The 12396-nt window shown below is 37.1% G+C and overlaps 1 protein-coding gene across 2 annotated transcripts; it reads left to right on the top strand.

Moving 5' to 3' along the window:
* Nucleotides 1-248: 248 nt before the first annotated feature.
* Nucleotides 249-3973, top strand: LOC110815429 (PPR repeat protein). 2 transcript variants are annotated; one of them, XM_088217637.1, is made up of 2 exons: nucleotides 249-3688; nucleotides 3775-3973. In XM_088217637.1, the coding sequence occupies exon 1, from the start codon at nucleotides 401-403 to the stop codon at nucleotides 3515-3517; it is 3117 nt and encodes a 1038-aa protein (XP_088073763.1). In that variant the 5' UTR covers nucleotides 249-400; the 3' UTR covers nucleotides 3518-3688; nucleotides 3775-3973. The 2 variants fall into 2 exon arrangements, with proteins under 2 accessions (XP_088073763.1, XP_021898921.2); XM_022043229.2 differs by having other exon boundaries at nucleotides 250-787; nucleotides 1342-3973.
* The last annotated feature ends 8423 nt before the right edge of the window (nucleotides 3974-12396 follow it).

Below are 12396 nucleotides of genomic sequence, written 5' to 3'. Positions count from 1 at the left end.
TTAAATTAATTAAATTTAATTATATTTATTATTTTTTTGAATTAAAAAAACATTACTTATAAATTAATTTTTTTAATCTAAAGTAACCACAATTGATTAAAAATCATACTTCCCATTTTTTTTATTAAAAATGAAAGTCGGGTGCACTTGGGCTAAAAACTAACAGACCGGAGCCTAGACAGTCACAAAAACGACGGCGTTTGGCGCTTGAATCGAAAACCGTAAACGGTGGGCTTAACTCCTCGTCTTCGTCTCTACTTCTCCTTCCAACTGCAGTGAGACACGAAGAGAAAGGGGGAGAGAGAGAGAGAGAGAGAGAGAGAGCGAGCCTGCGAGCTCCGGGATAATAAAGCAAAGGAGAAGCATAAGGAAGTCTTTAACATTGATATCAATCACAGTTATGATAAAGAAACTCAGAACTTCACCTGGCTTTTCTCATTTTCTCTCAAAATCTTTCTCTTTCTCTCCAACCAAACAATCCCACAGTTCCCACGGCGCTGTCCATTCCGCAAAGTCGAAATCAAAACCTACTCAACAAGCGACTATTTGTTCTCCTCAAACTATCTATCTTCACCTTAAGAATTGCACTACTGTCACCGTCTCTCCCTCAAATACTCATCTCTATGCCGACCTGTTCTGCACTCTTATTCATCTGTACTTAACCTGTGGCAGGTTTTCCCAAGCAACAGGGGCTTTCTTCGCGATGAGAAATCATGATATAGTTCCCATTTTGCCACTGTGGAATGGTCTAATTCACCATTTTAATGCTTCTGGTTTGATCTCGCAGGTATGGTCGCTTTACTCTGAGATGATCTCTTGCGGCGTCTTGCCCAATGTTTTCACTATCAATGTGTTGGTTCATTCTTTTTGCAAAGTAGGTAATTTGAGTTATGCACTGGATATGCTTAGAAACATTGATGTTGACGTCGATACAGTCACCTATAATACGGTAATTTGGGGCTTTTGTCAGCAAGAACTGGCTCACCGTGCATTTGGGTTTGTGGCTGAAATGATAAAGAAGGGTATAGAGATTGATTCTTTTACTTGTAATATATTACTTAAGGGATTTTGTAGAATTGGCTTGATTAAATATGGAGAGAAAGTAATGGATAGTTTAGTCACTGGTGGAATTTGTAGAGATGTTATAGGTTTTAACATATTGATTGATGGGTATTGTGAGAGGGGAGAGATGAATTATGCACTGGACTTGATTGAGAGGATGAGGAGAGAGGGCTTAATGCCTGATATTGTTAGTTACAACACTTTGATTAATGGGTTTTGCAAAAAAGGTGATTATATAAAGGCCAGGAGCTTAATAGATGAAATTCTGGGATCTCACAGGAAAAATGACTGCGCTGAAAATGGTAGCTTTCAGATGCAACCAAATCTTATAACTTATACCACACTTATAAGCTCGTACTGCAAGCAGCAAGGGCTTGAGGAAGCACTTTCTATGTATCAAGAAATGGTTACGAATGGTTTCTTGCCTGATGTAGTTACTTATAGTTCAATTATAACTGGTCTTTGCAACCATGGGAGGCAAGCAGAAGCAAAAATGCTTTTGGGGGAAATGAAGAATATGGGTGTCAATCCTAACCACGTTTCTTATTCAACACTAATTAATGCATCTTTCAAAGCAGGAACTATTATGGAGGCTTTATCCCTACAAAATCAAATGTTTGTTCGTGGTTTACCCTTTGATGTGGTTGTTTACACCACTTTGATCGATGGGCTTTTTAAGGCTGGAAAACCTAAAGATGCAGAAGACATGTTTGGGATCCTTTTGGACCATAATATAGTTCCAAATTTTATCACTTATTCTGCATTAATTGATGGCCGTTGCAGATTAGGAGATTTTGGTAGTGCAGAATATCTACTAAAGGAAATAGAGGGCAAGAATGCTGTTCAGAATATTGTAGCATATTCTTCTATCATAAATGGCTATGTAAAGAGAGGAATGCTTGATGAAGCTGTTAGGGTGATGAGGAGGATGGTAAAGCAAAATATCATGCCAAACGTTTTTATATACGCTGCACTAATTGATGGCTATTTTAAGGCAGGTAAACAAGAAGGTGCACTTGCACTTTATAACGAAATGAAAATAGTAGGTCTTGAGGTTAATAATTTTATAATTGATGCGTTTGTGAACAACTTAAAAAGATTTAGAAGGATGAAAGAGGCTCAGGCATTAGTTGAAAGCATGATGTCAAGAGGCTTGTTGCTTGACTGTGTTAACTACACATCTCTAATGGATGGATTCTTCATAGAGCACAAGGAGTCAGCTGCTTTTAGCATAGCTCAAGAAATGTCCAAGAGAAATATATCATTCGATGTTGTTGCATTTAATGTCTTAATTAATGGTATGTTGAGACTGCAAAAATATGAAGTTAAATCTGTTTATGATGGAATCAGAGAGTTGGGATTGGCTCCAGATGTTGCCACCTACAACACCATGATTAATGCATACTGCAAGCGGAGAGACTTGGAAAATGCTCTTAGGCTCTGGAATGAGATGAAGAGCCGTGGAATACTCCCAAACTTGATCACTTTTAACACTCTAGTTGGAGGGCTTTCTGCAGCTGGTGAGACTGAGAAAGTACTAGATCTTTTAAATGAAATGACACTCATGGGGATTCGCCCTAACCTGACCACTCATAGAATTCTTCTGAAGTCATGTTTAAAGAGTAGAAGAGCTGATACAATTCTGAAAATGCATGAGCAACTTGCAAAAATGGAACTTAAACTCAGTCAAGCAGTATATAACACCCTGATCACAGCTTTCTGCAGGCTAGGGATGACCAGAAAGGCTACCTCAGTGTTGAAAGAGATGGAAAAAAGAGGGATTTTGCCAGATACTTTCACTTACAATGCCCTTATACACGGATATTGCATAAGCAGCCATTTAAAAAGGGCTTTTGCTACATATTCTCAGATGTTGAATGAAGGACTTTCTCCAAATGTTGCAACTTATAATATCCTTTTAAGGGGTCTCTCTGTTTGTGGTTTAATGAAAAGGGCAGATGAATTATTTGGCGAGATGAAAGAAAGAGGCATTGACCCAAATGCTTCCATTTATGATGCTCTGGTTTCTGGACATGGTAAGATCGGAAACAAGAAGGAGTCGATCAAAATTTATTGTGAAATGATCACCAAAGGGTTTGTACCCCAGACTGGCACCTACAATGTGCTTATCAGTGATTTTGCCAATGCAGGAAAAATGGGTCAGGCTAGAGAGCTTATGAATGAAATGCAATTGAGGGGTAAATCCCCCAATTCTTCAACGTATGACATACTGATTTGTGGCTGGTGCAAAGTTTCTAATCAGCCAGATCTCGATAGGGGATTGAAAGTGTCATATAGGACCGAGGCAAAAAGATTATTCATAGAGATGAATGAGAAGGGGTTTATTCCATGTGAAAATACTCTTTTCTGTATCAGTTCTACCTTTGCAAAACCGGGGAAGAAGGTTGATGCTCGAAAGCTGTTGAAGGAACTATACAAGAGAAAGAATATCTAGTAGGTTAGCTACATTGGCAGGGGCTCCTCTTTGGTGTTGCAGTGTAAAAAGACTGGTGAATGCAATGCCTCCACGGCTAATCTGGTGTTCATATGAGAAGTTGACTCATAAATGCTTCATGTCTGTGGCATTTATCCTTATTGCAGATTCATCCGTTCTCCCTTCTCTGAGGTGATTAACTCGTTTCTATATTTCCTGAGGTTACTATTTCTTGCAAGATTTTGAAGTATGAAAATCAAAATTGTTGAACTTTCTAGGTGAAAGTAAGATTGAGCACCGAGCACTGGTCATCAATTTTTTGTATATATGTAAATGTATGTTTTTTTTTGTATTATTTTCTGAAGACATGTTTTAAATAGCGGCAAAGTGTGTAAAGAGCTAGGAACGCTAATTTATTTGTCAAGGAATCAATTCTAACATTTAATGGTAATTTTATGATTGTACAATTATTGTGTATATTGCAAACTCATTATACTTAAATGTTTGTATTTATTTTTTCAATTTTATTCTTGTATATTCATGGCTATAGAGGCATATTGTGATATAAAATGTAATTTTTTGTCTGTCTCAATTTTTATGGTATCAGACTTAAAAAAACTTGGCGAACTCTGAAACTAATTCTCCTTCCCTCTCATCTCAAAACACCCACCCATCTGCTCCATCTTCAATCTCTACACTTTCTTCCTCCATTACTCATCATTCTTTTTCAATTAAATCAACCACCTCAAATAATTTACTTTAAAAGACTCAATTCTTTCCAATTCTAAACTATCAAAATCTATCTGGCTTTGTTAATGGGTCTTAAACCATCTCCTACAAAACCGATCTTATCTGTAGATGGATGTTTTATTTCTAATCCCGATTACATTGGTTGGTTTCCGAAAAATCAAATACTCATAGCATGGATCCTGTCTTCTCATCACATAAGAAATTTTCCTCATATGTTATTGGACTGAAAATATTCCTATATGAAACTTAAACTCCAACTTGTTAGTTTATGATGAATTTGACCCAATTCTCTTCAAATTACCCACATTTGTATTTGAATGACATGGATAACTTCTTATAATTTGGTCACTGTCTAATTTTATGACAATAGATCCACTTCAAACTTGCTTAACCAAGTCTCTTGAACAAACCCAATTGAAGTTTCCTTTACTCTCTTAACCTTTGCCCTTATAATAAGTTCACTTAAAATGTGCAAGAGATCACTTGAGACAAGTTATTTCAATAACTTTTGATGAGTTACATTAAGTTTTCTTAAGGTAAAATTAGGGATCATGAAATAATAAAAATTAATTTTTTTTTTTTTATGGTACAAATGGTCTCTCTTTTAAATCCATATTTGATGAAATTATGAGTGTTTGTAATTAAATAATATTTAAAAAAGAAAAAAGAAAAATCAGCTATTACCTTTAATGGTAGTAATAAATTACAATTGATAAATGATAATATTTCTTATTTCTGATTATCTAAACTCAGATTTTTGCATAAAAATAAAATTCTAAATGCATCAAATTACTTATTTTTAAAGGTATAAATTAGAAGTGACAAATAATTATATATCTTGTTTTTGATATCTAAGTTTGATTTTTAGAGGTAAACATGCAGTTATAAAATTCTAACCACATCAAACTGTGAGTTGATAGGAAATGTTCCTTTAGAATATTTCTTATCTTTCCAATTAAAAAAGCAAAGCTAATTGATATCAAACCTAGAACTAAGATTTTATATCAACATCTTATATATCTACGTTTGGTTGCCAAATTACCCTTACATTGTTTGGTATTAGTTGGCTTATTATTGTTGGGGGGTTAAAACATATACAATCCAAATTATCCATTTTATTTTTATTTTTTCATAAAAATATCGATATCAAAGCAAGTTAACGTTCTAAATATTAAACTGATCATCACTTCTAAATAATCAGATAATTCTGAATTCAGATTTTTCGTAGAGGATTACAGAAAGCTACTCATTTTCTAACATGATATATCTGTAAGTTAGATCAAAAGATAAGAAAACATATTAACTCACTGGGAGGTCAACTCTCTGAATATTAAACTGATCGTCACTTCTAAAAAAAATCGATAATTTTGAATTTAAATTTGAATTTATCGTAAAATATTACAAAAAGCTGTTCATTATTATAAATGATATATGTAATACCCGAGCTCAGAATTTGGCCCGGGATCAATTTTAACATTTTAAATATATAAAAAAATTATTTTTAAATTAATTTATTTTAATTTATATTAAATTTATAGAAAAATATATGTTATAGATAAAATTGAAAATAATTTTAGAAAAAATAGGTGAAATTTTGAGTTTTTACGGTGTTTTTGAAAGAAAAATCAGAAACTGAAAGTCATAGTGCAAATAAGAAAAATTTTACCATGTAGGACCGCTCAGTCAGCAACCTCGACAAACCGGAGCATGCCGCGTGACAAAGCATGCTGATGTCGGTGTCACACTGGCGATCCGTGTACCCCACGATCGAACAGCCTAAGATCGATCCTGCACGCGTATTTGTTCCCTCTTTAGGCATGATCGAACGATCGAGATCAAATCGCAATGAACGGTTCAGATTCATTTTTTCCTTAGGCACGATAGAACGGTCGATATCAAACGAGATGAACGGTCCAGATTAACGCGATATTGGTATAAATATTTCGTATCACACTAAACTCAAACTCTAGCCGCCAGCCTCCCGCCGAAGAAGAAGAACCAGTCGCTGGAGAAGGGAGCTGACCGCCGATCGCCACTACACTGGAGCCACCTCTGACCGCCAAAAAAGGCAAAAATTCTCATACCTGTTCAGAATTCGATTTTAAGCACCCATGTGGCTATATTGGAACAAAACGAACAGCGGGTGAGCCAAAAACCACGAACAAAGCCCAACGGTGCCATCACAAGTAAAACCCATAACCTCTTCTGATGAGCCCCTTTCCGTTTTTCGTTTCGTGCGATTTTTTCACCGTTGTATTCACTGTTCTATTTTATACAGGTTGACTGAAAAAAAAATCTCACTCACGAAGGTGAATCACCATACTCGGAAAACTCCACCACTAGTATGTTTTCATTTTTTTATTTTTTTGGGCTAACTGAGGCCCCCTAATGTATTTTTTCGCATGGATATGTATAAAGTCAGTTTAAATGGACCAAAATCGGCTAAAACCGGCCAAGTTGAGGCAAACTACCACCACAGGCGGTGGTGCTGTCGCTGGGGCACGATGATGCCACCGTACCAGAACCCCGAAATTGACCGAAACAAGTTTTGGACACCGATTTTAGATTTCTATAGTATTTTTAGGCACGTGACAAGTGTTTTGGATTTCGCATGAATAATTCAAAAAATTCAGTACCCATTAGAAAGCGTAAAAGATAGCGCGGTGTCCCGAAACACTGATGCAGGTAAAAATCTATTATAATTTCTCTGTTACGAAAAATTAAGGCTTAATAATTATTAATTATGTGTTTTTATAAAAAATTAGAGAACCTTAAAAATAATTATATGTCACTAGTGAAGTCGAAACCAGTTAATTCACAATCGTTTTGATTTCCTATTTATTTTTCTGTATTGCCTATATTTGGTTACTATTATACTATGCGTAACTCAATTGATGATTTTTAGGATCTTTTTGGTTATTTGTTTTTCCTGCATTGTGTGTCGATATTTCAGTCATTGATTATTTTACTGTGTTAAACTATATTATTGTCTAAGTGATGTAACGATATCGGAAATTAAAAGGAAATGTATATATTTATTCTAAGTGCGGAAGCGAAATAAAATAGATTATGATTAACATCCCTTACACAATAATCAAAACGTATTAAAGATATGAAAGAATAAATTAACTAAAAGAAATACTATGAATGAATACTATAAGGAAAACTAATAAATTCTTAGGCTTCTACTCGCCGTCTTCTTGCGGAACGGGCTCGGGAACCAAGTCCTCCTGATCTGAAATGGTCAAATAAGGAATGAGCTACACTATCCCAGTAAAGATGTCACACTATCTCACTGTCACAGTAGTAAAGGTTGGTAAAAAATAAAAACGACCAATTGAGCATAATTTATAACAAATTCATTTATCAATAATAAAAACTTTTACTGTCCACTTACCTCGGTGAGATTCATGAAAACAACTTATGAAAACAATAACATTATAAACATCATAAGATCATACACAATCTGTAACATAACATATATCATACTTTTGTATTTTAATCATCAGGTAACAAATTTCCTCTTTTATCAGCCTACTAGTATCCATGGGGATCCATAGGGGTTCTTGCTACACGTGAACCATTCACCTTAATTCCAGGGTCGTCCCCGTACCCCGTCCGGTATGAGCACCAAAACCATAAACCTCAATACCCCGTCCGGTATGAGGGTGAAGCGATCCGTCCCATACCCCGTCTGGTATGGGCGCCAAAACATTTAAAGTCTCCATACCCCGTTCGATATGAGAAACCATGTTTCCGGTAGGGTTCCCTATGGACCCGGTCCGTCCACCATCTCCCAGGATATCTAGTGAGGTTGTCGACTTATCTATTTATAAATTCACATACCCTTTTTTATTTTTCTTAGTCTCAATTACTCAATCAACATGAATACATAAACCAGTAACGCACACCAAACAAGGCAACACAACATCGGGTTCACAACAATTCAAACCATAGTAGATTAAACAGTGATTCATGCATACAAAATCACAGAATAAACAATCAAATACTATACTGCATTTAAACTGTTAAATACATCAAATAGGAACAGACCAACAATTACATTAGTTTCGAACCCTATTAGCAATCTTAATTAATTATACATATCTATTAATTCATAAAATACCATTTTATTATTTATTAAGCTTTAATGCCGTGATAGGAAATAGGGTAAGAGATCCTTACTTGTTTTGAAGTCTGAAATCGGGTTCTCACTGCGCCTATGGACAGTTCCTAGATTCCCTGAATTTTTTTCCGGAAACTGAAACACACTTCCGGTACATGTACATGTCCCAAAAAATTCCAAATCAAACTCAGGGCCTATTCGGCCAATTTTGAAATTCCGGCACGGTGGCTCCGCCGTGCTCCAGCAATGGCGCCACCGCCCATGGCGATGATCCGCCTCGGGTTGGCCGTTTCTAACCATTTTTGGCCGAATTCAACCAAACTTGCATTGGTTCCTATGATAAAACACCCCTAGGGCCCTCGGTGGGCCAAAAAAAATATAAAAAATCGAGACTTACCAGCAGCGGAGCTCTCGGGTGCGGCGGCTTCTCCGGCGCGAGTCACGATTTGGTGTTTTGCTCCGGTCAACCTATAAAGGAAAGGACGGTGGTCACAGTGGTGTAAAAATTACATCGAACGGAAATCGGGAAGGGCCTCATCGGAGGCGAAAATCGAGAAAACCTACGACAGCGCCGTTGGGCTTCAGCGGTATTTTTCGGCCAATTGGCCAGTGGTTTGGCTCCGATTTGGCCACAGGTGGGTTCAGCATCGAAAACCAAGCCAAGAGGAGAAATTTTACCTCGTTTGGTGGCCGGAAGGTGCTCCAGTGCGGCGGCGAGTGGCGGCGGTCAGTTCCTCCGGTGGCTGGGTTGTCTTCTCCGGCGAGGGTTCTGGGGGTTAGGGTTTGGGGTTAAGTGTGGATGAGGTTGTTTATAACCTTCCCCTTTTAATTTGATCCGTCCATCACGTTTTAATATGGGTCATCGGATCGCGATTAAATTGGGAATAAATCTGGACCGTCCGTGCGTGATTCAATATGGGCCGTCCGCACGCGCTTTTGATCTGGGTCGTCCGTGCGCGCGGGAACGGATCTGGGCCGTCCGATCGCATGCATGCGGATCACCCACGTGGCTCCATCCCGCGTGGCCTCCTGCATCAGCGTCCCTGTCACGCGGCGTGTCCTGGTTGGCCAGGGCTGCTAACGTGGCTGCTGACGTGGTGCAGTTTTTTTAAATTGCGTTTTGACCCCAGTTTTCGATTTTCTTTTCAAAAATACCCCCAGAATCTAAATTTTCACCCATTTTTCTCAAAATCATTTTCAATTAAATCCAAAAAATAATTTTATCCCTTTTTATCATTATTATTGTTTTTATTTCTATTAAATTAAAATCATATAATTATTACATAATAAATTAATTATTAAAATAAAATAAAATCAAAATAATTCCAATAATAATAAAAATAAAAATTTTGGGTGTTACAAGTGAACTGTGAGTATAAAATAAGATATGGTTATTACGTGGTTGATTGTTATACTGATAGAAATCTGTACAGAAAAAACTTACTGGGTACCTGAGAAATGGTGGATGAGTCCGGTATATAAGGAACCCTACTGTGAACATTATCTCAGTCGAACGGGACTAGAAAGTCATTTACTAGTAAGGTTTGGGAGGTATGGTTCATCTTCATACTGGACGAGATATCGTTGTAGTCAAATATTTGGCACCCATTACCGGACAGGGTATGAGGACGACCGGTTAATTGTTTAATTGAATATTCGGTTCATGAATAGGAGGACATCCTTATGGACCTCTAAGGGTACCAGTAAGTAGGTAAAAATGTAAATGATCATTTCTTATTATTTTATATGTGATAAATAATAGTGCATGAATATGAGTTTTCATAAGTTATTATTAGGAAAGATTTGTTACACAAATATGGAATAAATGATTTTCCTTATAGTAAATAAATTTATATTAAATTAAGAGCTCCATTGGTTGTTTTTCTGATTTTTAACAATTTTCAGTTTTTCGTATATGTGATTAGTTATTGAGAAATACTTGTTATACAAATATGGAATAAATGATTTTCTTTATAGTAAATTTACATTAAATTAAGGCATCCATTGATTGTTTTTCTTATTTTTACCAATTTTCAATTTTTCGTATATGTGATTAGTGTAATATTCTTACTACGCTGGTGTAACTCACTCCTTCATTAATTATTTCAGATTCAGATATCAATTAATAAGAGGATTGTGAATAGTTTACCACCTGAACTCTTTTCAAAAGCTAGTGAATATCATCTTATGATTACTTAGTTATTTGTCTTTTGTTTATTTTTTTATTTTCATTTGTTTTTTAAGAATGGATATTCATGTAATCTTATTGGACATTATTGTAACACCTAAAAATTGTATTTTTATTATTTAATTTATTTTAATTTTTATTAGAATTTTTGTTTAATTTTATTCTATTTTAATATTTAATTTATAAGATTTTAATTTAATTTAATTTAATTTAATAGAAATAATAATAATAATAAAATATGGTAAAATTATTTTTTAGATTTAATTGAAATTGATTTTGAGAAAAATGGTGAAAATTTAGATTCTGATGGTGTTTTTGAAAAGAAAATCGAAAATTGGGAGGTCAAAAGGTAATTTAGAAAAGTTGTGCCACGTCAGCAGCCCAGTCAGCAGCCCCAGCCAACCACAACACGCCCGCGTGGCAAGAAAGCTGACGCGGGAGGCCACGCGGGCGATCCACGTGCACGCGATCGAACGGTCCAGATCTCACGCATACGGACGGCCCAGATCTCACGCACACGGACGGCCCAGATCTCACGCGTGCGGACAGCATAGATTGAATCACGCACGAACAGTCCAGATTGCATCGTGATCAGACGGTCCAGATTAAATCGTGATAGACGGCTGAGATTAAAAGGGAAAGGTTATAAATAACCTCACCCACACCCAACCCAAAACCCTAGCCGCCAGTACCCTCGCTGGAGAAGAAGAACCAGTCACCGGAGGAGCCGGCCGCCGCCACCCGCCGCCGCACCGGAGGATTTTCTGACTGCCAAACGAGGTAAATTTTCTCTCCTTGGCTCGTTTTTTGATGTTGAATCCGCCTATGGCCAAATCGGAGCCAAACCACTGGCCAATCGGCCGAAAAACACCGCCGAAGTCCAGTAGCGCCGCCGTGGCTTCCCTCGATTTTTGCCTCCGATAAGGCCCTTCCCAGTTTCCCTTCGATGCAATTTTTACACCACTGTGATCACTGTCCTTTTCTCTACAGGTTGACCAGAGTAAAACATCAAATCGCGACTCGTGCTGGAGTAGCCGCCGCACCCGAGAGCTCCGTCGCCGATAAGTTTAAGTTTTTCGTAATTTTTTAGCCCACCGAGGGTCCTAGGGTTGTTTTATCGCAGGAAACAATGCAAGTTTGGTCGAATTCGGCCGAAAATGGCCAAAAACAGCCAACTTGAGATGGATCGCCGCCGCGGGCGGCGGTGCTGTCGCCGAAGCACGGCAAAGCCGCCGTGCTGAAATTTCGATATTGGTCGAAAAGGGGCATGGGTCTGATTTGGGATTTTTTGGGACACGTGCAGGTACCGGTAGTGTGTTTCAGTTTTCCGTAAAAAATTCAGAGAATTTAGGAGACAGCCCGTAGGCGCAGTGAGAACTCGATTTCAGACCCCGAAATAAGTAAGGATCACACACCCTGTTTCCTATCACAGTATTAAAGTTTAATAAATGATAAACGGTATTTTATGAATTAATAGATTTGTACAATTAATTAAGATTGCTAATGGAGCCCGAATCTGATGTATTTTTCAGTCAGTTGTTGTTTAATCTATTTTACAATTTTAAATGTAGTATGATATCTGATGTGTTTATTTTATGGTTTCGTATGCATGAATCACGATTTTGTTTATTATGGTTTGAATTATTGTGAACTCGTTGTTGTCTTGTTTGGTGTTCATTACTGGTTTGCGTGTTTATATTTGATTGAATAATTGAGATTAAGGAAAAATGGAAAAAGGTATGTGAATTGATAAATGAATAATGTCGACAGCCTGACTAGATATCCTGGGAGATGGTGGACAGACCGGGTCCGTAGGGAACCCTACCGGGAACGTGG

This window comes from Carica papaya, chromosome 4 (genome assembly GCF_054855325.1).
Source record: "Carica papaya isolate Zhongbai chromosome 4, ASM5485532v1, whole genome shotgun sequence".
Taxonomy (NCBI): domain Eukaryota; kingdom Viridiplantae; phylum Streptophyta; class Magnoliopsida; order Brassicales; family Caricaceae; genus Carica; species Carica papaya.
Note: the sequence above shows the minus strand (reverse complement) of the source record. Positions and strands in the feature narration are given on the sequence as shown.

Bases quoted from the DNA above. Each gene is read 5' to 3' on its own strand.
- LOC110815429 (XM_088217637.1), top strand. From the start codon at position 401: ATGATAAAGAAACTCAGAACTTCACCTGGCTTTTCTCATTTTCTCTCA.